Below are 24070 nucleotides of genomic sequence, written 5' to 3'. Positions count from 1 at the left end.
ATCCCAGGTGCAGCTACGTCTGCCCTGGCAGCTTCAGGAAGGGGAAAGCTGCCTTCCTTACAGACCAGCAACCTCTTTGGGAGCCTGGACTTAACCAGAAGGAATCAGCATAAAATATTGCGAGAGCGTGTGAGGAGCCAAAAGAGGGAGACCCAAGGAGGTTAGAACCAGCCCTGGGTGGGTGGGGGGATCAGAGCCTAACTCCCAGAGACTGCCAGCCAGTGAAGGGAGTGGCTGATTTCTCCTCTACCCCTGACACCCTCCATCTCAGGGACCTTCGAGGCCACAGTCCTGACATCATCATCATCACTACTCCCCATCACTGAGCCTTGTCAGGCACAACACCAGCACTTCAAATGCCCTATTGTGTTGATTTCTCCAGCTCTTTGAAGGTAAATACAATTTCCCCCCAATTTACAGATAATGAAGCCTAGGCTCGGTGGTATGTAGTAACTTACTTCGATGGCTAATTTTCTATGTCAACTTGCCTGTGCCTCAGAGTGCCCAGACGTTTGATCAAACGTTATTCTGGGTGTGTCTGAGAAGATGTTTTCTGAATGAGATGAACGTGTCTGGTAGACTTGGGGAAAGCAGACCACTGCCTCCCCTAATGAGGGTGGGCCCCATCCAATCAGTTGAAGGCACAACTCGCATAAAAGGGCTGACCCTGCCAGGAATAAGGAGAACTCCTGACTGCTTTCAAGCTGGGACGCTGGGTTTTTTTCCTGCTTCCAGACTTGAACTGAAACACCCGCTCTTCCTGGGTCTCCCGCTTGCCGGCATTTGGAACTATGCCCCAGCTTTCCTGGGTCTCCCATCTGCTGACTACACATCTTGGGACTCAGCCTCCATAACCACAGGAGCCAATTCCTCATAACAAATCCCTTTCTGTAGATATACGTCCTATTAGTTCCGTTTCCCTGTAGAACCCGGACTAATACACTCGCCAGGGCCACACACTCCTCTGTCCTCATTCCACCCACTCTTGTCCCTCCTCCAAAACTCACCCTGTCCCTGGAGCCCTTCCTGCCTGAGGCTGAAGCTGAGCCCCTCACCTGGCTTGTCTTGGGGCAGATGCTGGCCAGTCCTTGCCCCTCTTACCTCCCCAAATCCTTACAGGGCAGTGCACCTCAGACCTTGGGCCCTACGCCCGTGTGGGTGGTCCTGTCAGGGAGGGAGGGTCCAAAAAGACTGTGTGGAATGAATTATCCCACCCTATGCCACTCTCTTGATGATCAAGATGTAATCTTTGTTGTTATTTTCAGAGATTTTATTTTTAAGGAAGTTCTACACCCAACAGAGGGCTTGAACTCACCGCCGGGAGTTCAAGAGTCTCATGCTCTATGGACTGAGCCAGCCAGGCGCCCCTTCAAGAGATAATCACGTATTCATTCACTTATTCATTCATTCATGCCAGACATATGTAACTGTCCACATGCCACGCCCATGTCATGCCAAGGTGGACAGTGTGGCGCTCTGGAAGCTCAAAGTCTTGCAGAGGAAATGGACCAGGGGCTACTCCCGGGCAGGAGAACACAAGACCTGGCATGAAAGCAACGGCAGCAGGCTTCACAGGGACCAGAGGGGCCTGGGATAGAGGCTACTGCTGTCAGTCTCGACAGGGCCTGTGGGAGAGAACGTGATACATTGAGAATGAAGTAGAGGCCAAGCCCTGCTTTTGGCAAGGTGCGCGGTGACTGGACACCAGAAGAAAACTGGGACAGAGCACGGGATAGCAACGTGAGGGGATGGGAAGGAAGGGGGGAGTGGTTCCAGAAAGAAGTGGAGCTACAGGGAGTTTATTAGGGGAGAGGGAATCCTAGAGAAGGGGAAAGAAAAAGGCTTGGGGAGAGGTCTCTTTGAGAGCCGAGGGTGGAAACTGAGGCTTGAGGGCGGGAGAGACAAAGACAGAGAGAGCGGACGTCTCAGTCAGAGCCCAGCGCCACGGCCGGCCAGGCAGCAGGGCGGCTGACTGAGGCCCTCTGAGCCAGGCCGGCAGCAGAGGCCCGTGGAGAGACCCTGAAGGCCAACTCAAGACCTTGGGAGTAGGCAGCTGGCTTTGCATGGTGACTGTGGCCTTGGATGGCCCCACCCCATCCTAGTGTGTGCCCAGGGGAGAGCTGAGCCCTGAAGCTGGGCCTCCAGGCCACCCCCAGTCGCTCCGGAGCTGACCCCAGTGGCGTCACGGGGAGTGACTCAAGCCCCGGCAACAACAATGAGTGGGACTGACGTCAGGCCGGGGCTCCTGACGGTACCTAGCCTGGCCGGGTGGCCAGCACCCTGTCTGCTGACCCTCTCCCCCCGGGCCAGGCTGCAGGGCCACGGAGAATCAGCTGTGCTCTTCTGACATCTTCCCCTCTGGGATCCCAGGGAAGGGGCTCCTCCATCACCCACCCCAACAGCCCCTCCTCCGAGGCAGAGGAAATGGCTGGGCTTCCGACAGGGTGGTGGAGAGCGTGAGAAAGAGGCACCTCCCAGCCCAGACCTCATCAGGCAGCCTCTCGACCTGGCCTGGGCTGGGAGGTACCACGGCGGCTGCCTGTCCTCCTGCGGGATATGGGAATCTGCATTTTGGTGTCCGGGAAGGGTGGTGGGTGTCTTTCTCTGGGAAGGTCTATATGTTTGTCCCTCTGGCCAAGTTGGGGTGGGGATGGGGCTTAATTTCTGCGTCTGTCCTCAGGGGTAAGGCCTCTGTCATCTGTGTCCTGCAAGACCTATGCATCTGTTCCTTTGGGAGGCATGCGTGTATCTGTTCTCTGGGCCAGGGGAGCCTGTGTGACTGTCCTTGCAAAAGGAGAGAGTATTTACCAACACCCCCCCCCCCGGTAGGGGTGGTCTCTCTATGTAACCCTGGTTTCTTGTCAGGCCAGGGGCATCTGTCTATCCTCATAGTACCCCAGTTACCCAGGTTGAGGTCCAGGGCTCCAAGGCTGGGCTGGGTGAGGACCTTGTCCCTCTGATGTACCAGACTAGGAGGCCAGGGACTGTCGGCACCCCGCCTGCCTGGCTTGCAGCTGGGCACTGCTCCCTGCTAACACAGCACGTACCCAGACAGCCCCACCACACACACACACACACACACACCCGCCCCAGCACTCCCCTCTCGACCCAGCTGCCACCCCCGGCCCCTGCCGTGCCTGAGTAGGGGCTGGACAGTGCCGGCGCCTGGGTCAGACCTTGAGGAGACCTCAAGTGGCCCCTGTCCTGAAAGGGTCAGGGCCTGGCAGGAGGTGAAGGGGAGCCAGGGTGGTAGGGAGAATAACCAAGCACGGGCCTAGGGGTGGGGGAAAGGAGGCAGAAGCCAAGGCTAAAGTCTCCAGGGCACCCCAGTCCTCAGGCCAGCTCTGAGTCTAGCTGGAGAGCCTGGAATGGGCCTCCTGCCCTCAGAGTGTCCCTGGCTGTGTGGGGAAGGAGACATTGGGGGAGCGGAGGGGGCTTTTGCTCAGCCTTGCGCTAACTCCTTCCTGGCCTCGCAACTGGAGGCTGGGGGTTTCGAAGTCCCCCTAGCCAGCCTAGACCTTACCCCAGCAGCCCCCAGCCTGGGGCCAAGGCAGGACACGGCAGAAGCCTGAGCCTAGAGCAGGGGTGAAGGCAGAGGTTTGGCGCTGGGCTCTAGGGGGGACAGAGCAGCTGCCAGCTGCAAGGCCAGGCCTGGATAGGGCTGGAGGGTGGACGCACAGAAGCTCACCCCTGCAGCCTATCTTCTGAGGAGGCTCTGGGGTCTCCTCCACCGGCAGGGACTTCGGGAGGGGCTGAGGCTGGTTCAGATTTAAGCTAAAACTCCCTGGGACTCCCTAGGCCTGTCTGTCCCATAAAGGGGACCCAGCACTGCCCTCAGCCGGGACATGCCCTACACAGCTGCCTCAGGGCTGCGGAACGACGTCACTAACCACCTGCTGACCATCCAGCCACCACATGCGGCCTCCCACCTCTGATGGCCTCTCGCAGGCTTCCCTCTGCGGCCAGAGAGCAAGCTGCCACACAGCCCAGCGCACTGGACACCCAGAGCCGATGGTGTGGCACAGTACAGCTCAAGTACGGGTGGCTGCCTGTGACCTTCAGAAGCTCCGCAGCCTCCTCGAGGCCAGCCTTTGCCACCTCCTCCATGACCAAGTGCCAGTGGTCAGAGCCCAGGTACGAGGCCGTCTCCTCCATTCCCGGCCCCAGAGCAGGGTCATCAGGCACAAACTCTGGAGTCTAGAACCCCCACTCGGATCCTAGACCTCAGAGCCACCCCAACCCCAGTCACAATGGCACCTCAGGGCTGGGGAGGGGGCCGGGGCCTCTGGGCACAGGGCCCAGCGTGGGCGGGGTGGGGGGGAGACAGGGAGGCAGGCTTCCTGGGTCTCCATGTGAGGACAAACAGCAGGCTTTGAGGCCTTGGAAAATCCCGCCTGGGATTCCAGGCCCTGCCGGCGTCACTGCCTTTTGACTATTGTCCCTGTCGGAAACGGGCCCAGCCCCCGGCTAGCGGGGACAGAGCAGCCATTGTGAGGCCCCACCAGGCTCAATGCCCCCTTGTTCGCCCTCCCAGCCCCTAGCAAGACTTGGAGGCCAGTTCTTCCAGTTGCTCAGTGGAAAAGAAAGGGCCTGCCTCCAGGCTCCAGCCCTTGGGCGGGGCAGGGTGGGGCAGGGCGGGGCTGGAGAAATCAGACTCCCACCCTGTACCCCAATCACCAGAACACTGGAAAGGAGCCACCATCCATGATGGAGCTTCTTTCATTTACAAGGCCCTGGGCAGGGAAACCTAGTGGTTAGGTATTGAGACACACCCTGCTCTGCCGCTGAGAAGCCAAGTGACCTTGGGAAAGTCATTTCCTTTCTCTTCATTTGTAAAAGCAATAGCTATGATTTATTGAGTGTTTGCTTCACACCAGGCACTGTTTGAAACACTTTGTATACATGCATTCATGTAATCGTTGTAGTATCTTTATGAAATAGATACAATTATGTCCCTATTCATAGATGAAGACACCAAGGCACAGAAGTATCTTTGGCAAAATTCTACAGCTAGAAAGAGCTGGAGCCAAGATTTAAAGCCAGGCAGTCCAGTTCTAGGGTCCTCGCTCTTTACTACTCTGCTGTGCTCCCAGCCCATGAGGTGGGGATAACCACACTTTCCCCATGGGGTGGTAGTGAGGGTTGGAAATGACAAATATCATACGAAAAGAACTTAGTGCTTGATGGAACCTGCTATTATTGTCACTATGGGGTTTAGATATCTATACAGACCAAGATTCTCCATTGCCCTCCCCATACCCAACCCCTGCCTCTAACTCAAGCCCCTAAATGGCCCTTTTGCCTTCCCCAAGGGCCTGCCCTGGGCTCCACATCTGTCAGTTCTGAAGTCAGGGGTACGGAAGAGAGTGACCCGAAGGGAGAGAACTCAGTCCAGTCCCACAGTTGGTGGGAGATTTCCCAGCAAGCTCTGCTCCTAATCAGAGTGCTGCTCCTGGACCCATTGAGCAGATGGGGAAACCGAGGCTCAGGGAGGAAGAGGAGCTTCTCAGAGAGCAGCACGGAGTTGGAGGCAGGGCTGAGAATAGAAGATCTCCTAACTGCCCCCCGCCTGCCCTGCACCTTGCCAAGTGTGTGCCTTGACAAAGTCTCATTCAGGGGCTCTGGTGGGGGGTGCCAGGGACACATGCTGGAGGGGTGGTCACCATGCGCTGGGCCCAGGACTCCCCACCCCAACCATATGTGGACCCTGCAGAAGGCCTGGGGCTGGACGGTCTTCCTAGAACCCGAGCAAGGGCTTGTGCTTGATAGCCCCTCGGGGAACCTGTGGGCTGTGGCTAGAGCACGGGGAAAGGCCCTTGATCCCATCCTCGGCAGCAAAGCCCTATTTTGTATGACTTCCAACCAGTCAGGGGCCACAAAGGTGGAGACTCAGAGTCCTGGGCCAAGGGTTGTGAGGAACAGGTGTGATAGGCGGTGCTTTCGGGCCTCCTACCAGGTCCTTGAGCAGGACTCAATGCAGCTAGACAGACACTAAGCACAGTGAAGGGGGCTGGACCCTCCATGGCTGGAATCTACCCGGGGCCTCTGGTTGGGGTCGATCTAGGTTCCTGTTTCTCAAAAAAGTGGCCCCGAGACCAGAGGCATCACAAGCACTCTGGGTGCTTGGTAAAAGCGAAGATTTCTGGGCCCCCCGCCTCAGCAAATCAGTTTCTGACATAGATGCTAGAAACCTGCATTTTAAGCCAGTTAAGCAACTGATGAGCTTGGGAGTTGGAGGACCTACACAGGGGCACCTGAGTACAGGTGGGAACCCCAGAACGATCTTCTACCCAAGAGGACGAGGGCCACCAGGAACCCGGATCTTATTGCTGGGGTGCTAGGCAGGTGGGAAGGAATGTGGAAAATGCAGATGGGAAAAAAACTTGTACTAACAACTAACGCCATCCTGGGCGGCCCTTTACCCAGCCCCAGGCTCAGCCCCCCACCCACGCTCCCGGACTCCCAGCAGCAACAGGAGGCAGGCTCTGCCCCTCACCCTGTCCTACAGACATGGAAGCCCAATCAGAGACCCTGGCTCCAAGGAGGAGCCGTGACAGTCGGAGTGGCGCTGCTGTCCCCTCAGACCCCAGGGCCTCCACCACAGGCTCCCTCCACGAGGCGTGGCTTCATCAGAGGCTTTCCACTCATCTGAAACTAGTCTGAGTGCTAGTGTGCCAACCCCAAGAAGCAGGGGTCAGGCGTGGCTACCTCTCACAGAGGAGTAAACTGAGGCCTGTGAGCTCAGGTTGGTAACATCCGCGATTCATCCAGAGTCGCTTCTGTCTTCAGTAATTACCGGGGTGTGGGGGGGGGGGTGCGTGTGGTGGGGAGGAGGGTGTCAGAGACAGACAGGCTCCCGGTTTCAGCTACAGGCCTATTTTTTATTCAATATATTAAATATATTAATCAGAAAAGTCACATACTATAAATCCAGGAAAATACACAAATATAAATGTCAGAATCTGTCATTTGTCTTCTTCCTAGGGTAAGATTATGTACATGTGGAAAGAGGGCGGGAAGAGAGAGCAGGTGCAAGGAGGCGGGAAAGGCTTGCCCGGGCTGGTGGGGGCCGCCCCTCCCTCTCAACCCTCACTCCCATCTCGGCCTCTTCCTTCCTGTATTTACAGCAGCATTTGGCTTATTTACAGCACAGCGGTGTGTGTTAAAAACGGTTTATCTTACAAAAACATGAAGGCTGGGGCTGGGCTGGGGGGTAAGACAAATAGTAGGGGTCACCCCCCTCTTGAATGCATCCTCCCTCCCCCAGGGCGTGAGCTCCCTGCCAACCACCCAGCCCAAGTGGGGGAGGCCGGCCGGTCTGCAGCTCAAGCCCAGGCCGGGGGGTGGGGGTGCTCCAGGGGTCGGTGGGCCGTGGGCTAAAGGCACGTGGGGTGGCGTATGAGCGTGCGTACACGGGGCACGCGTGTTCCTGGGCTGGGGTCAGAAGGGCAGCGTGTCCATAAAGATCTTGTCGACGATGGGTGGAGGGGGCACCAAGTCCTCCAGCTTGAGGTAGAAGATGCGTTGCAGGCCCTGGGTGCATAGGGTCCGCAGCTCGGGCAGCTTGCCCAGCAGGCGGGACAGGCAGCTGGCCGGCTGGGGCTCGCCCGCCACAGCCGAGACGTGCTCCTTCAGGCAGCTGGCGATGCGGTTCTGCAACTCCTCCACCCGCCGAGGCTCCTGCAGCCCGTGCCGGTCTGGGGGGGGGGGGCGGGGTCAGCCACATGTCTGAGGAGCAGGCCCCCCCAACCCCAGACCCCGCCTCGCCCCACTTGCTCCTGGCCACCCATCCCCCCTCCCCCGGCGCTTTGCAAAAGTGCACACAGGAGCCCATCTTCCAGCCCCACTGGAAGTCTAGTCATTATCCTCCTCTTCCAAATGAGAAACTGAGTCCCAGAGAGGTTAAATGAGTTGCCCAAGGTCACAAAAACGAACTCAATCCCTAACCAGATTTTCTGCTTAGGCCCACAGTTTTCTCCCAGCCAGTTCTGAGACACCCTGGAGCGGAGCAGTGCGTTTTAGAGATTCCAAAACCCACCGCTCTCTCGGCCCAAAGTGCCTCGGATTTTGTCCTATATGGCTGGGTCCTCTGTGAAATTTTAGTGGAAAGGGGGATGGGGGAAGATTCTGGGGCTTTAAAAAATTTTGTAAAAAAAGAGATCTGAAAACCTCTGCATTTACCCCCAAAAAATCCACCCTGAAGAATGATACCTACAAAAGTACACAACACGTACAGTTACCCTACGCTGTTGGAGACCAGGGGAGCAGTTACCCTTGGGGACGCCGAGGGCTGTGAGGGGACAGGAGGCAGGGTTCTGTTTCCCCATCTAGGTGCTGGCTACGGGAGTGTGAGGAGCTTGTGAAAATGTAGCATTTGTGCACTTTCATAATTCGGGAAGATTTTTCAAACCAAACGAGAACCCCAGGCCATAGGCGACACCCACACGGCGTGCATCCTGGAGAGTATGCGATAAGTCACAGACGGCCTTGGGCTTTGCGATCGGATGCGGCGGGGCCTGAACCCCAGCTCTGCGGCCTACCAGCTGCGTCACTCTGAGCACATGCTTGCCCCTCTCTGCCTCGGGACGCCCTCACTTCACAACGTGGGGGCCCGCCAGGTGCCAGATGCCGGTGCACCAAGGGCCAGGTCCTCAAGCCCTCCCCAGGCCCCCAGGGACTGCTCACCTGTGATCAGGACGAGTGCAGAGAGGCAGGCGAAGGCAGGGACGTCGACGACCAAGCCATGCAGGGACCGAGAGAAGGCGAGAATGCTGTCGATCCAGTCGCCGAAGCCGCGGGCGCACTGCATTCGGTGGAGCACCAGGCCGGAGCAGAAGATGAGCTTCCCCTCGGCCGGCTTCGACCTAGTGCGGAGAAATGCAGAGGTCGGTCGGGGCGGGCGGCTCGAGGGAGGACAGGGCACAGGGGAGGAGAGGAGCCAAGGGACCGCAGACAGCGGCAACTCACCGGTAGGCCAGGCGGAGGATGAAGAGCTCCAGGAAGGCCGACTCCAGCAACAGGTCCTGGTCGCCTGGGGACAGCTCAGCGAAGCCAGGGATCTTCTCAGCCCACTTGCGGATCACCTCCAGGGAACCCGAAAGCAGGTCGTAGAACTGCTGCACGTCCCCGGCATCTTCCTTCCCAAAGTGGGGCAGCACCAGCTCCTGGAACTGAGGGTGGGCCGAGGGGGTCAGCACCCCGCAAAGGGCCCCGCGGCGGGGCCGCCACAGGAGGCCACGTCATGCACTCAGAGGATCTCCAGATGCCGGGGGGGCGAAAGAGGGCCTGAGGTTCTGCCCCTGCTCTTGCTCGCCAACCCTTAAATATTCACCCCGGGCCGAGGCTGCTGGGAGGAGCACAATTTTCTGATTGGCTGCCCACCTGACGGGGTACATTCTTCCAGCTGGTCAGCCCAAAAGGGGGCTCCTCTTTTTCCCAGGTGTTGCACTGGGAAGGGGCCTTATCCCATGCGCACAAAGGCACTGAGAGTGGGGTGGGCGGGGCCTCACCTTGGAGTAGTCCAGTTTGGCTGTGCTGGGCCCAGAGTCCAGGTGCGCCCTGACCAGGGAGGTGAGGAGATTGGCAGGAGAGGCATCCGGGGGCTGCTTGGGCTTTGAAGGGAGCCGACCCCGCCGCCCCTTCAGGCTGTCTGTCCGGACAACTGCAGAGAAACAGGCAGGGCTAAGGAAAGGAGGAAGGGGTCCAGGGAAGGGACTCTCAGCCCACGCCGTGTGCGTCAATGCTGCGAAGTACCTCCGAGTCTCAGGACTTGGAGCCCCTGAGACCCTACAGAGAGCACGCCCCACCCATGCGCCAAGCAGGTGGACCAGAGGGGGAGCGGACGTAAGGTCTGCTCCTGCCGTCCACTGCGGCCCACCAGGACAGAGGTCTGGGGGCACTCTGCCTGCCCCACCCCACTCAGGCCGGCCTCTGTCCCACCAGCGCATCGCAGCCACCCACCTTCCTTCACCATGCCTACGGCCAGGCACTTCTGGAAGCGGCAGAACTGGCAGCGGTTTCGCCGCCTCTTGTCCACAGGGCAGTCCTTGTTAGCCAGGCAGATGTACTTGGCGTTTTTCTGTACTGTACGCTGGATGGGGGGGCAACACGGAACAGGCTGTCAGAGTCGGGCGGGGGGGCGGGGGGGCCCAGGGGAGGGGACCGTCCAGATCCTGCTGCCATCACAGACAAAAGCACTCTCTGTTCACAGCTATTTTTCTAACATTTGGGTGGCAGGGGAGGGAGAGATGGCGGGGGGTGGGGGGGAGGAAAAAGAAAATCTTGGGGACACTGGGGGAAGTTTTTGCCTAAGGAGGGAGACCCCCCAGGACACAAGACTAGGAGCCAGGGGTTCGGGGCTCCCTGGCAGCCCAGATACCTGCACTTCTCAATGTGCCTTCCCTGGGGCAGACAAGAGAGGGCAGAGGAGGGGTGGGGGGTGGGGATGGGAAGCTGAGCAGGCACCCAGAGCTGGGACAAACATACAGCCTGTTCCCCAGTCCGCCCCCAGCCCTCAAGCACCAAGCCCTCTTCCCAGATCCTTTTATCTCACGCCAGGAACATGAGTGCCTGGGGCCCCCTTCCCACCAGGACCTTGAGTTGGGGGAGGACAGGCAGAGGAAAACCAGAGGCTGCCCATTAGCCTGTGCCCTCCTGGGGGCACCCCTGCAGCCCGAAGCCTCGCCCCGTATCTCACCGTCCCTCTACGGGCAGCCCCCTGCCATTTGTGGGTCCCTGGGAGGGTAGGCCACCTGCAGATGCGACCCCTCCCTGAAGGGCAGGACTAGTTGGGAAGAGAACCCCAGGGAGGCTACCACAGAGACGCTGCTGGGCAAAGAGACCAGCCTTGCCCACTTCCCATAAAAAGCCGCACCCAGGGCAGCCCAATACCTTGAAGAAGCCCTTACAGCCCTCGCAGGTGCGGACACCATAATGCTGGCACGAAGCGTTGTCCCCGCACACGGCACAGCGGCCCTCGCTTCCCCCTGGAGCCCCACTCCGGGCCTTGGCCGAGGGCACGGGCGCATCCAGCACCCCTGGGCCCTCGAGGTGTGGAGAAGTGGGAGCCAGGCCTGGGAAAGCCGTTGATATGGAGTAACTCTCTCTCTCCCCCAACTGGCAGGTGGCCTGTGAAGGGAACAGCTTCAAGGGGCTTTGGGCAAGGCTGGGGCTGGGGCCGGTAGGGGGGCTGAAGGAAAAGAAGGCCGGCGGCTGGGGGTGCCCGGAAGCCTTGGGCAATTGCTCTGTCCATGCCCGCAGGCCTTCGTACGTCTGGCTGGGTGAGAAGGGGCCGAATGAGCCATCCCAGGGAGACAGCTGGGGTGGCTGGAAGCTGGGCGTGGACGGCGACGGCGCTGAGCAGGGGCTGCCGTAGTAGTCGGAGCCGCTGGAGGACAGGGTCTCATCCAGGGGGGCGCTCAGGGGGCCAGGGTAGCAGCCGTACACCTGGAAGTCCTCAAACTTGAAGGAAGCAGAGGCGGGGGAGGTGGCCGAGGAGGAGGACGTGGAGGAGGCCGAAGAGGAGGCGGAGGAGCACGGCTGGGCTGTTCCCGGCAGCTGGTACAGGAAGGTGTCGAACTCCCCTGCGTAGCCATCCATGAAGGTGCTGAAGCTGGGCAGGGCGGTGGGGGCCGTGGGGGCTGCCTCAGGGCTGGCCAGGTCCATGGTGGGCTTGCCGAGCTCGGGGGTCAGGGGGTCGCTTGCCAGGTGGTCTCGGGGTCCTGGGCTCGGTGCTGGTGTCCCATATTGGGCTTGGATACAGGGCATCTCTGAAGAGGGAGGAGACCAAGATTGGGGGAGTGAGAGTCCGTGAGAGAAGCCTGAAGGCTGACCCCTAAGTATAGGTCCCTGAGCAGCCAGGTGGCAGGGATCCCAGCCAGACACAGGACACTGAGGCGTGAGCACCGTGGCCCACCACGGCACCCAGAAACCCCAGTCCCCAGCCGGAGTACCATTTCAACCTCCATGTCACAAAGCCCCTGGGCAGTGGCCCAGCAAGAGTGGGCTCAGTTGGAAGGCCAGCCACACCCAAGTCAGCCTGGGAACCCTAGGGAAGGCATCCAGCCAGGAGTTCTCTGCTGGAACAGGGGGAAACTGTGTTCCTCCAGCCCCCTGCCCTCCCGCAACGGGTAAGGCATGGGTGGGGGCTGGGAGAAGGGTGGGTGGGAGCAAAGCCTGACTTAGCCCACTCTCGGGGTGCAGATATGATATTTCTCCAACCTGGCCCTTCTGGGAATATTCCCAGGCATGGCCCAGCCTTTGCAAAAACCCGTCTCCTCCTTCCCCCACAGCGCCCGGGATGGACATCCTGAAAATGGAAGAGGAGCCGAGAGTGAAGGCCCAGCTGCCCAAGCAAGAGGCCTAAGTGGCCATGAGTCTGTCCCCATCCCTGCCCCCACTCTACACACTGAACAAAGGCTGAAGCTCCCACGCGCACCCCAGTCCTGCCATCTGGGCATGGGCACCCACTCGGCGCTGCCTGGGAGGCTCCCAAAAGCAAAAACGAAGGGAACCTGGGGCCTCCTCAGCAGTCCTCAGCTCCCCAGCTCCCCAGCTCCCCAGGGGATCAAGTAACCGGGCTCCAGACCTTTAAAGGCCGCATGCTGGAGGGAGGCCGAATAGGGGCCAGAAAGAGGACAGGACAGCCCCCCTTGACTTCCAGAAGAATGGACAGTCCCTAAGAAGAATTTCTTTGCTACCCCAAAAGCACTGCGCCTTATTATTTTTATGAGAACTCTCGGAGTCCAGCAGACTTGAGGTGGCTACACGGGGAGAAGCAGCCTGTTGGTGGGCAGATTGAAGACATCCCGTCCTTGCCTGGGTCCCTCCACTAAGGAGTATCTGTGCCCTGAAGAATCCAGGAGCTCAGGAAAGGAGGGTTGGTCACACTCTCAATCATGAGAAGCCAGAAGGAGCAGACAGCACCATTTAGGGGGGATCCTTAAGTTTGCAGACTGGTCAAAAACGACCATGGAGGAGGCTGTGGGACAGTTCCCCATCCCACATTCATGCCTGGGGTCGGCAGAGCTCTGGCCCTCCCAGTGAGGGAGGGAGGCTGGGTAGGAAAGCAAGCTGGAACAGAGAGTGCCATAATTGAGGGAACAGAGAGAGGGGGCAAAGGCTGGCACCACCTCCTGGCCAAGAGCCCAGGGAGTCCTCTGGTTCTAGACTTTCTCCCACCTCCATGGGCGCTGGACAGGGCAGCTCCACCCCTGGCCTGACACTCCCACAACCAACCCCGACAACGAAGCCCCTTGAAGCACTGGTGCCACCCACCCAGGAGGGCCTGTCCACAGGCATATAGCGCACCTGCGAGAGATAAGAGTGGCCACGTCTCCCTGCCCGATGACAGCCTAGGCAGGGATGGGTTAGGGGTGGAGGAGAGGTGGCAGCCACCTGGAAGAAGGCTGGGTGTTCCAGCCTTATTCAAATCCTGTTTCTCCACTTGGACGTCCCACATCCGGATCAACCCCCATCAACCTATCCCCCTCCACCCCCCTTCAAGGAGGTACTTAACTACACCAGATAGGAACCTACATCTAGCGTCAAGGGGGGTGGGGGAGAAGCAGTCCCACAGGGAGGAGGAAGGGGCGGGGTTGAAGGAGGGAGCAGGGAGAATCCGGCTTCAGGCAGGTCCTGGCAACAATGTGGTTTGCACCTGTTACGCTGAACAAGCTTCAGGCTGCACCCTACCTGTATGAGCCAACTGGGACTGGGGGGGAGGGCACAGATGTGACCAGCATGTGGGGCTGGAACAGTGGGGGGGGGTATCCTTCAGGTAGTACACCAGAGACTCCAACATAAGCAACTCCTACCCAGGATCCCCAAGGACCAAGATTTCCACATCTCTCTCTCTCCTTCACACACCCCCCCCCCACAGGAGCCCAGCTACAGCTAAAACAATCTTCCCTGGGCTTCCAGAGACCCCGCCCCTAAGAAGACTCGTTTAGTGGAACACAAACAGTACCCCTCCACAGTTCAGCCACCAATGCTGGCCATTTCCTTCAGCAATCCAGAAGTCTCCTAATACAGTTCAGGCAGCAACTTCGGGGATCCTTGCAAACTAAGCCGCAGCCTCTAACGTGTTAAGGAAACAACGAAGGGAATGGGGGAGGAGGCAGACATGCGGGGAGGAAGGAGACCCTTTTGGAAATCCAATCCTGGCAGGAAGGGGTCCGATGGATCCCAGCAGTTAAAGTTCCGTGTATCTTTCCCCCACTGTCCTGAGACCCCATCACCACCTCAGTCCAGGGCGCCCCGTGCCCCTCCGGCACCCTCGGAAACTGAACTACAGGCAGCCTCCTACTGCACAAGTCCCCACTCGTGGTGCCAGCTCTAACCCCCTGCGGCTTCCACCTTGCACAGACACTCCCCCCAATCTACCCCCGCGCCCAGTAGATTGAAGTCCGATCCGGGTCCTCATCCCGCTCCAACCGCTCTCCTCCGACGCCAGAGCTGCACCCTACACCCGCTCTCCTGCACGCTGACCCTACAACATCCTTTCTGCCCGCGCGTACGACCATCTCCTTCATGCAACACCCCTAAAAACCAAAGCAGAGAGCGCTGCTGTGATGCACGCTCCCCCCCCCCGGGGGGCACCTACCTGGCCGGCTCCTGCTCCCCCTGCCCGGGACCGGCACCCCGAGTCGCAGTCTGGTCCCGCGTGCGTTCCCCCGGTACTGCACAGTCCCCCAAGTTCCGCAGCCTCTGCCACTGGGGCTCCCCGGCCCAGCCCGACCCTCCTCTTAAGCGCTCCGTGACGCACGGGGAGGGGCGGGGGCGCCACTGACGCACGCGGCCCGGCGAGCTTTGGCCATACAAGGGCGCGGGGGGCGGCGCGGTTCCGGCGGGAGGCGGCCAGGGGGAGGCGCGGGACGGGGAGCCCGAGGGGGCGGGGCGAGAGGGGGCCTGGAATGTCTGCGCGCGTGACGCACGCGGGGTTCCATTGACGCAGGGAGCGCGGATTGTTTGATCTATAAATAGTCCCCTCGCGCCCGCCGCGCCGGCTAAAAATAGCAGCTCGCGGACTCCCGAGGCTCCCCCCCGCCCGACCCAGGACCCGGCCCGGGGCCCCCAGGTCCGAAATAACCGGCCTGGAGGGCCAGAGCCCGAGAAGGGGGCGCTCTAGAGCCGCGGCCGCGGGGCTTCCCCGGACTAGGATCTCCAGCCCCCGGCTGCTCTGGGGAGCCACGGCCGCGCCCGCTCCCTGCGGCTCCCTCTGCGCCCGGCTCCGCCTGTGCACCCTCCCAGCCCTTCCTGGGGCCCTGGGGGGTCGCCCTCTGCCGCTGCTGGGCTGCCAGGGCAGGCCTCGGGCCGGGGCGGGCAACTCGGGGACACACCCGGGACAACCTGCACCCCCACTTCAGCCCCAGGCGCAGCCAGTGCACTTGACTCGTCTTCCCCAGCAGAGTCACTGTTTGAGAGACTGGCGCAGGAACTTCATCCTCCTCCCGCCCCCCCACCTCGCCCCGGTCCCTGTTGGTTTCTGCCCCCTACTCTCCCAATGCAAAGTACCTTTCCAGGGCAGGGGTTTGCCAGGCCGAAGATGGGCCAATGGGCTCCGCTCCACACGCTGAACTTGATTTCTTCCCAGTCCCTTAGAGGGTGGGTGCACTATAGCTGGGAAATTACCGAATTTCAGAACCGGGTGGAGCCTGAGAAATCTTGTCAAATTTGTGCCGACTCTTCCCCATTTTATAAATAAACAAGCTCAAAGAAATAATGGCACTCGCTCAAGGTCACACAGCGAGGTGGTGGGACACTGGGTGGAACCCGGGACCTCTGATTGCATCTGCAGGGGATCTTCTCACGCCCTCCCCTGTCCGTGACTCCTACCTCACCTCCAGCACCTGTGGAGAGAGCAGCTCTGACCTGTCCCGTGGAGCAAGAAGGGACGGAGAGGGGTGTGTCGGGGCACAAACCACGCGGCAGCCCACCTAGAACTTTCCCTGATCTGGCTGTCACTCCACCACCCCCGCTCTACCCCAAACTCGGGGAGCCAGCACTTGCTAGGTAAGAGGGGAAGTAGCGCTAATGTTTACAAAGAGGAGAGACGCCCCCCAACACTGGGGTCCCACCCAGCCCCCTTCTCCCCTATGAGTCAGCTGGAAGGGCTTCTGCTTGCACTGCGCCTGCTCTGGTGGCCCCACTCTCACCTCATCTGGTCACCCGACAGCACTTCCCCCTACCCTTGAGGCACTTCCTGTTCCTCACTTCCACTCTTACCTCCCATCTCAGGTCCCCCACAGCCTTGTCTTCAGCCCCCATTTCTGCCCACTCAAAGGTCCTGCCCGCATCTCAAACTTCCTCCGTTGCAGGCAGAGCTTGTCATCATCGTACTCCCTGCCCACCACCCCATCTCTGCTCCTGATGCCCCACAAGCAACTTCTCTTTTTTTTTTCTTGAAATTCTATTTTGGAAGAGCTCTTGGACCCCTATTCCTACTGCCAACCACAGCCCACGCCTCACCGGTGCATGAAGACAGCAGACCAGCTGAGCGAGGCCAGTGACCTCCACTTCTCCTTGCCCACACCCAATAAGGAACCTGACCCTTAACCAGCTTGTCTCCTCTTTCCAAATCCCCTGCCCACCAGTGGAGTAGTCTTCATGCAACACCAATCTCACTGGGTGATCTGGTCAGAACTTGCCATAGCTCCCCCACTTCAGCATAAGTCTCACTGTGGACAGGTCTTTAGAGAGCTCTGGTTTTTCCCGAACCATCTTTCAAAGACCCTCCAAGGCCACCCCGGGAAAAGTGAAGCATGGGCAGAATAACGCAATGGGACCTATGCAAGATCTCCACTTCACAAGTTTTGTTTTCCTTTGTGTTGGGCTTTTGCATAGATTCTGCCTGGAAAAGAGATTCCACGCACAAAAAAAGAAAAAAACAAAAAGGCTTTAAAACTGCTACTATGGGGCGCACCTGGGTGGCTCAGTCGGTTAAGCGTTCGACTCTTGATTTCAGCTCAGGTCAGGATCTCAGGGTCCTGAGATGGAGCCCTGTGGTGGGCTCCACACTCAGTGGGGAGTCTGCTTCTCTTTCTCCCCCTCTCCTCTGCCCCTCCCCCTGCTTGTGCTCCCTCTCTCTCTAAAAGAAATACATCTTTTTAAAAAATAGGCATTTAAAGAAAAGTAATAAAAAAGATAAAACTGCCGATAGAATTCACGTCCTCCCATTTTGCAGATTAGGACCCAAGGGTTCCCAGAGGAGCCTTGCTCAGAAGTGCACAGCAAGTCTGGGCTGGTGAAGCTAGCCCCAGCCACATCATGGGCTGGCTTCCCACCTAGCCTGTCACCCCACCCTGGAATGCCTCCCTCCACCCCAGCAGTGCCTTCCTCAAAAGTAATTAATTAATTAATGTCAGCAAAACATGATTAGCCAAGTCCACGCTCCCTCCATCCTGCCCCAGCCTACCGGGGTATTAGCTGAAGGTTGATCTCAGTCTGTGTGCAAGCCCAGCCGTTACCAGTTCTTTGAGAGCGGAGCCGGCCTTGAGCCCTGGTGGCCCCCTGTCCTCCCTGCCACTCTCCATTTGTAAAAAGCAACACAGATCTTTCCTACCTTCCCACAGGACCAGCCCAGCCAGGAGCCCCAGGGAACTAAGTGTGGTGGGGAGCTGCCCAAGGCCCTGGTCTAAATCTCCGAATCTCAGCATTAGCCTCCAGATGGGAGCCTGCAGCCCAGGCCCCATCTCGCCAGGATACTGCAGGTCTGGCGGCTGCTTTCTCCCTGCCACAAAGGCAGAGGGAGGCGAAGACAACCACATCCGCCATTTGGCCATGTTTCTGGTGGCAGGGACGCTACAGGGTCTGTATACGCTGCGCTCTGAAAATAAGTAAATAAGGAGAAAAAAGGCAGGGTCCCCCTGTGGGAGCACAGCCACGGCCACCCATTCAGGCACCCATGTGGAGCACCTACCTTATGGCAGAGGGGAGAGAGGGAAGAGGGGCTTTGGGACCCCCTGGTGTCATCCCTGCTGGCCAGAGGCCTTCCACGGTGTCCTGGGGCTCTGAGGAGAGCGGAATCTGGCTAAGGTGGAACTCTGGGGAAAGGCACAATGAATGCAGACCCTGGGAGGCCTGGAGCATAAGCTGGTCCCAAGCTCCTAAGGGATCTTCAAGTCCAACCCTCAAGAGCAAGGTCAGAGTGAACAGCCCCTTGTGGGGGGAGGTGTGGGGTGGGAGGGGACAGGTAATGATGAAGGAGGTAATGATGGGAGGGATATCCAAAACTAGAGGGAGGACCAGAAGGTAAGGCGGGGCCACGATACCACAAGAAGCGCAGGGAGGGAAGATGTAGTGTTGGAGATGAGACGACAGTCCACACCAGGCTCCCAGAGCACAGCCTGGCCCAGTGCACCCGTCTACCTTCATTACCCCCGGCTCCCCACTGCTCCCATAAGAGGACCTTGGGCGAGACTTTCCACCCTTCCGGGGGCAGAGAGACCCCCTTCCTCCCTTCTGCTCTAATGCTGCCCATCCTCCAAGACTTCAGGCCATACCCCTCCCCCAGCCTAACTCTTAATCATAAGCACCTTCTCGCAAGTGAGGGGAGCTATAGGGAGTACCAATCAAGGGTCAGACGTTAGTCCACAGCATTTCGTGTGGATTCTTCCACTAAACGCTCCCCTCAACCTTCCCCGTTTAGAATTGTGACCCAAATTTGATAAACGAGGAAATGGAGGCTCGGGGGCAGGACTCAAATGCAGGTCCCCTAACTCCCAGGTCTGTGCGGCACCCATGGCCCCCACTGTGGACTGCAGACTGGGCTTCTGGCCTGCTGGGCCTTGGTTCTTCTAAATGTACCGTAGAACCAGGTATGTGCACGCACGCATACGTGTGTGTACACACACACACACACACACACACACACACACGGCCTGTAAACTGAAAACAGCAGTGCCTGTGAGGGGGTCTTGGGTGGGACTGGAAGCATCCCAGTTTCCAACCTGGACAACGATCAGCCAGGTGTGTTCACCCTGGAAACGTCATCACACTATACTCAAGATTTCACACCTACGATTTGTGTACTTTTCTCTATGTATGTTATTATTTTCAAAAACAAAAGTTTCTTAAAAAATAGCCACGCCTAAACGGGAGAGACGTATTTATTCACATGGACGCAGATGCTGCTGGAATTCATCGAGTACAGATTCATTCAAGTGTGTGTTGCTGAAATCAGAGAACAGTGCCTGTTTCCCATTATGTATTTGTTTTAGCGACACACGCAGAGCACAGCTACGGTTAGGAGAGGCTGCGCTACCTCTCGGTAGAAAGGGGTCTTCACACAGGATGTTTTCTGTCAACCCTGCATGTTTTCGGAAGCACTCACTAGGCCCCTGCCCCCCGCCCCCCGAGTCAGAGCTTATGGGGCCCAGGGACTTATGTGCTGACTCATCCCTCCTTCAGCTCTATGTGAACGTGAGGGCAAGCCCCCCCCCCCCATGTCCCCGACCTCGGCAGGCGGGGCCTTCATGCATCTTCAATACTAACTAGCCCGGGGCAGGCCCCAAATGGGCAGCCAATGTCCACCATCGTTCACCAGCCAAGAGGGTGGGTGTGGATTTGGGTAAATGGGGGATGTAGGAAGTAGAAATGCACAGCCCCTTTCCCACACTGCCCCCCCCTTGGGCTGCGCCTCCCCCAGCAGAGGGCAGGAACTTGCCCTACTTTCACCGAGACCATCCCCACCCACAGGCCTCCACACCCTTCCCGCGTGGTGGGCAGAAGGAGTGAGCTTTGCCTCCTCCCGCTGAGAAGTGGCCACGGGAGCTTCCCCTCCTCAGCCCCAGGCCCTATCGCCAGCCCTGACCCGGCCACTTCCTCTTCCTGCCTTGGCAGTGGGTAGGGGGATTTATGCTGTGGGCAAGGAAGCAGTACGTACTGCCCCAGGGGGCTTCCTGTGCACAGCTCTGGCAACTGGGGATGTAGGGTCAGGACCAGGCTTCTGGCTCTGATCTCGCCCAGGCCCTGCCACGACCACACACGTTGTCACCTCCTTGACAACAGACTCCCTAGGATGTGGGCAGGTAAGCCACTGCCCCCTGCCTCTCACCCCAACCCCAGCAAGGACAAAAGATGGAAGAGCTCCTAGAGCCTTCTTTGACCAGGAGCCTGTAAGCCTGGTGTGTGACCTGGGGCTAGTCCCTTGCCCTCTCCGAGACGGTTCCTCGTCTGCCCAGTGCAGACCTCACACTCCCGGGGCTGTGTGAATTCAACAGGTTAAGGGAAGGGGGAGGCTCACCAGTGAAATGGAGCCCTGCCTGGGAAGCTGAACTCTAGGGACCTGCAGCAGGACCCTGGGGCAGAGAGGGCGGGCAGGGAAAGGAGATAGCAGGGTCTTCAGCTAGACTGGAGGGCCAGCACCCCCTTCGTCAAGAACTGGAGAACAGTAACCCCATCCACACCTCTTCCCCCTCCAGGGCTGAGTGGAAGGAAATGAGAGTGTGCCCAGAGACGTGGCTCCACCCAGCACTGGGAAAATTCCAGACTCTGTATATGCAGCAAGTGCTCAATTAATACTCCGGAGAAAGCTTGTGAGTTAAGGAGGCCAGGCCTCTCTCCACTGAGGCTGTCTTTAGTCCAGGGATTTCTCTACCCTCCACTCCCTCTCAGGTTAGGAAGAATGAACAGACAGCACGAAAGAGTAAGATCAGACTTCGGGAAGAAGGGCCAGATGGTGCTAGAGAAACACAGACAAGATCACGGAGTGCCTTTGGGAAAGGTCGGCCTACGCCATGTTTGCACCCTCCTCAAACCTCCTTCCGTGCCCCCCAGTCTGCTCAGCTCCTGGCCAGCTCCTCTCCTCCACCCTTGGAGGGCCTCCCACCACCTTGCAGAACATCACCACCCACCAAATTCTCCTGCCCCTGCCCAAGGTCTCCACCCAGCCTCCTTGGGCAAAATTTCAAATTCCAAAATAAAAACCCTCTGATAACGAGCCCCAGCCGGAAAGACTGATGCATTTTCCTATTGTTAAAGTATTTTTAGTCACAGGCTCTGGATTCATTTAGAGACTCACGTTCAGAAAAGGGAAAAAAAAATTTTTTTTTGAGAACTGAGAAGGAGAGCACAAGAGCCTCCCACGTAAGGAGCTGCCACTTATTCCATGCCGGGCTGCAGCCCCTGGCCCGGGGCCCGGGAAGCGTGTTTGTGGCAAGATGGTTGGTGGACTTGCCAGACCTCGCTCCAGCCCTGCTTTGCAGGCACCAAGACCAGCTGGGAAGCCAGGCAAGGAGAGCAGGGCAGGGGCTGAGGGCTCAGGGAAGCCAAGTACCCGAGTCCCAACCAGCTGGGGGGTCAGGGACCTTACTCGGGGATCTATGCAGAGGCCCCCCCAGCTCACTCCAGCGTCCCTCCCCAGCCCGAGCTGACCAGTGCCTCACCCAGGCCGGGTCAACAGAAGAGAAGGACGGAGAGTGTGGTGGAAATCTCCAAGGAAGGAGAGCAATGGCAGCACCTGTCTCTTCCCACGTCTCCCAGCTCTTGACCACGGCGAGCCACCAAATGTGACTCCCACCACCTCCCAACTCAGGTCAAGCTTCACTCTCACTCCTCGGGAAGGTCAGCCAGCCCTGTTTCCTCCTCCGCCCCCCTCCTCTCAAGGCCAAAGATGGTCACGATGGAAAAAGATCCAAACGGCCCAGCTCCCATGCCTCAGTTTCCCCATCCCTAAGACTCACCAGCTATCTCTTCACGATCTGCTTAGACTCTCAGAGATCCTGGACAACTGCACCAGGCGAGAATCCTGGGGTTGTTCAGGGGCTCTTCCTGGCAGCCTCAGGGAGCCCTGCGGGAAGAGACGGGACTGCCCGGTCAGCCCGGCCCGCCCGGCCAAGGCTATGCACCAGCTGAGCGGACTTAGGACGTGGACCTGTCTCCAAGCCAGCATGTCCTCCTCTGTTTATATAGCCGAAACCAGAGCCGGCCTCTGGGGACAGAGGGAGCTGCCTCGGGGCCCTCTTGGCTGAGGCCTGACTTTGGCCCAGGTCAGCAAGAGCCCAAAATAGTCAGCTGACGGGAGCCCCGGCGTGAGCGTGACCCTGGGCCCGTGCCCAGGCCTGGCAGACGGGTGCCCACGTCACAAGACCAGCAGCTCTAGCGCTCACGGGGCCCCGGCTGGCAGCCCCTCGGGGTGGCCTTGGCAGTGGGTATGGCATGAGAGTTCCACCCAGGCACCACCATCACCCGGACAACGAGGTGAACACAAGGAATTCTGCCCATGGGGGCCACTCTGTACACAGAGGGGAAGGCTGGGCGCTCAGGAGGCAGTCTGAGCTGACGGTAGAGGTGGGGGCCAGGTTGGGGGAAGCCATCTGGCTCGCTGCTGTCATCTTCACTCACGTGCCTCCCAAGTCCAAATCCCCGGCCGACCAGGGACACCTGCCTCTCCCACTTACAGTAATTCCTCTCCCTGCCCCCAGCCCAAGGTTGGTGGAACGGAGCCTGCTGCCAGCGGGCGGCCAGGTGCACACCCAGCCCAGCCCCTGGAACAGGAGGCCCTGCTTCCCTGGGCTTCCCCCCCTTCCACCCAGGCTCACAGTGGCCACCCCGTCCTCCCCCATTGCAGCCACCTCCCTGGGACTCCCTGTGCCCCGAACACCCACTCCACATGAGGCAACAGTGGCTGGGGGGCTGGGGGAGATACTGAGACAGCTCCGCCTTCATCCAGGGATCCCTCAAGGCCTGAAGGGGGCTGTGGCTCGGAGACAGCCCTCCGTTCTGGGACAGGAAGAAGGCAATCACAGGTCCCTGGCCACGTGCCAGGTTGAACTCCAGCTCTCTCAGGTAAACATGGTAACCAGGACTGGGGTGCCCTTGGCCCCATCCTAGTATCTGAGATCCCACGGGAAAGACCTGGTGGAAATTCCGTTCCTACACTCCACCCCTCACGCCCAGGTCTGCCTGTACCTTCTCCAGAAGCCTCCTCAGGCAAGGAAGGTAAGTCCTCCACGAGCCGACCAGGCCTCCAGAGACCTTGATTCTCAGCTTGGCTCTACACGCCCTCACTGTAGGGTCTTGCAAAGTCACTTCTCCCCTCTGTAACTCAGTTTCTTCACCCATAAGAGAAGAAAGTGAACTAGATGGCCTAGAGTCCCTCTGGCCATCGCCACAAGTCTGAGATTTTCCCCCTCAGGGACGTTGGGTGAATCATGGAGGGTCTATCACTGCCTTTGGTCAGCGAGATCTTCCCCATACAGACCCATCATAGTAGGAAGTGGTGGTCATCGCCCTTTTAGGGGGGAGATAATCCCAGCCTTCCCTCCATGCTCTCCCTTGGTGCATGCCCTAGAAGCAAGCCAACTTCCCATGCCCTGGGCCTGCCCCACCACACTCCCAGCCTGCCTTGAGCTACCCAGCCCCACCCATCAGAACCAGGCACACGCTGCCCTGGCAACAGCAGTCTTTCACTCACATCCCTGCCCCTCTCCTCCCACACCAGCCCATGCCGCCCAGGCCCAGAGCCCCCCCAGCCTATCCTGCTAAGAAAGCCAGGCTTCCCCCTTCCCCACCCCATTACTCCCGTCACTGAAGAAATCAGTTCTCCCCAAGTTGAGCAGCATCTCGCCTGCCACCTCTGCAGGGCTTCCCCCTCCATCCCCCAAACCACATCCGCTTAGGGCAGCTCCACACCCACCTCTGCCCCCCAGCCCCAGCTGCTTGAAGGCCCCAGAGGAGTACAAAGGACAACAGTAGAGCACTCACCAGTCTGGATGAACTAACAGACCTCGGACAACAGTCAACCATCCCTTGGGCCTCCAGGGCCAGGCAGAAGGAGCTGGGACACCAAAGAGGGACCAGGGCTGGCTTCTGTCCATGGTGGAAGCCTACAGAGGGGGAATCAGTGTGAGTGAGGAGGAACCAGCCAGCCGGGACATTCCCTGGAGGCAGCACAGCCAGGAAACACAGGAGTAAGAACAGGGGCAGGACCCAGGCCATGAGAGGCGATAAGCCAGCCCAAGGACTTCCCTGGGCTGGGCAGCAGAACCTGGGGGCACACAGAACCCCAGGCAAACAGCTCTGGGGGATGTGGGACGTGACCAGGAACTGCTGACAGTTATCTGGGCCATCT

At 59.0% G+C, this 24070-nt stretch overlaps 1 protein-coding gene across 4 annotated transcripts; it reads right to left on the bottom strand.

Annotated features, from left to right (window-relative positions):
• Window positions 1-6860: 6860 nt before the first annotated feature.
• On the bottom strand, window positions 6861-23825 carry NR4A1 (nuclear receptor subfamily 4 group A member 1). 4 transcript variants are annotated; one of them, XM_045800999.2, is made up of 7 exons: window positions 23704-23825; window positions 10891-11768; window positions 9961-10090; window positions 9510-9661; window positions 8968-9170; window positions 8686-8864; window positions 6861-7697 (listed from the first exon to the last, which is right to left on the bottom strand). In XM_045800999.2, exons 2-7 carry the CDS (start codon window positions 11764-11766, stop codon window positions 7441-7443), a joined length of 1797 nt encoding a protein of 598 aa, XP_045656955.1. In that variant the 5' UTR covers window positions 11767-11768; window positions 23704-23825; the 3' UTR covers window positions 6861-7440. The 4 variants fall into 4 exon arrangements, with proteins under 4 accessions (XP_045656955.1, XP_045656951.1, XP_045656956.1 ...); XM_045800995.2 differs by lacking the exon at window positions 23704-23825 and adding an exon at window positions 21681-21893; XM_045801000.2 differs by lacking the exon at window positions 23704-23825 and adding an exon at window positions 21384-21613.
• Between the last annotated feature and the right edge of the window lie 245 nt (window positions 23826-24070).

Source organism: Ursus americanus, chromosome 25 (assembly GCF_024610735.1).
Source record: "Ursus americanus isolate L20-20 chromosome 25, mUrsAme1.1.p, whole genome shotgun sequence".
Taxonomy (NCBI): domain Eukaryota; kingdom Metazoa; phylum Chordata; class Mammalia; order Carnivora; family Ursidae; genus Ursus; species Ursus americanus.
The sequence above is the reverse complement of the archived record's forward strand: the minus strand, read 5'-3'. Positions and strand labels throughout refer to the sequence as shown.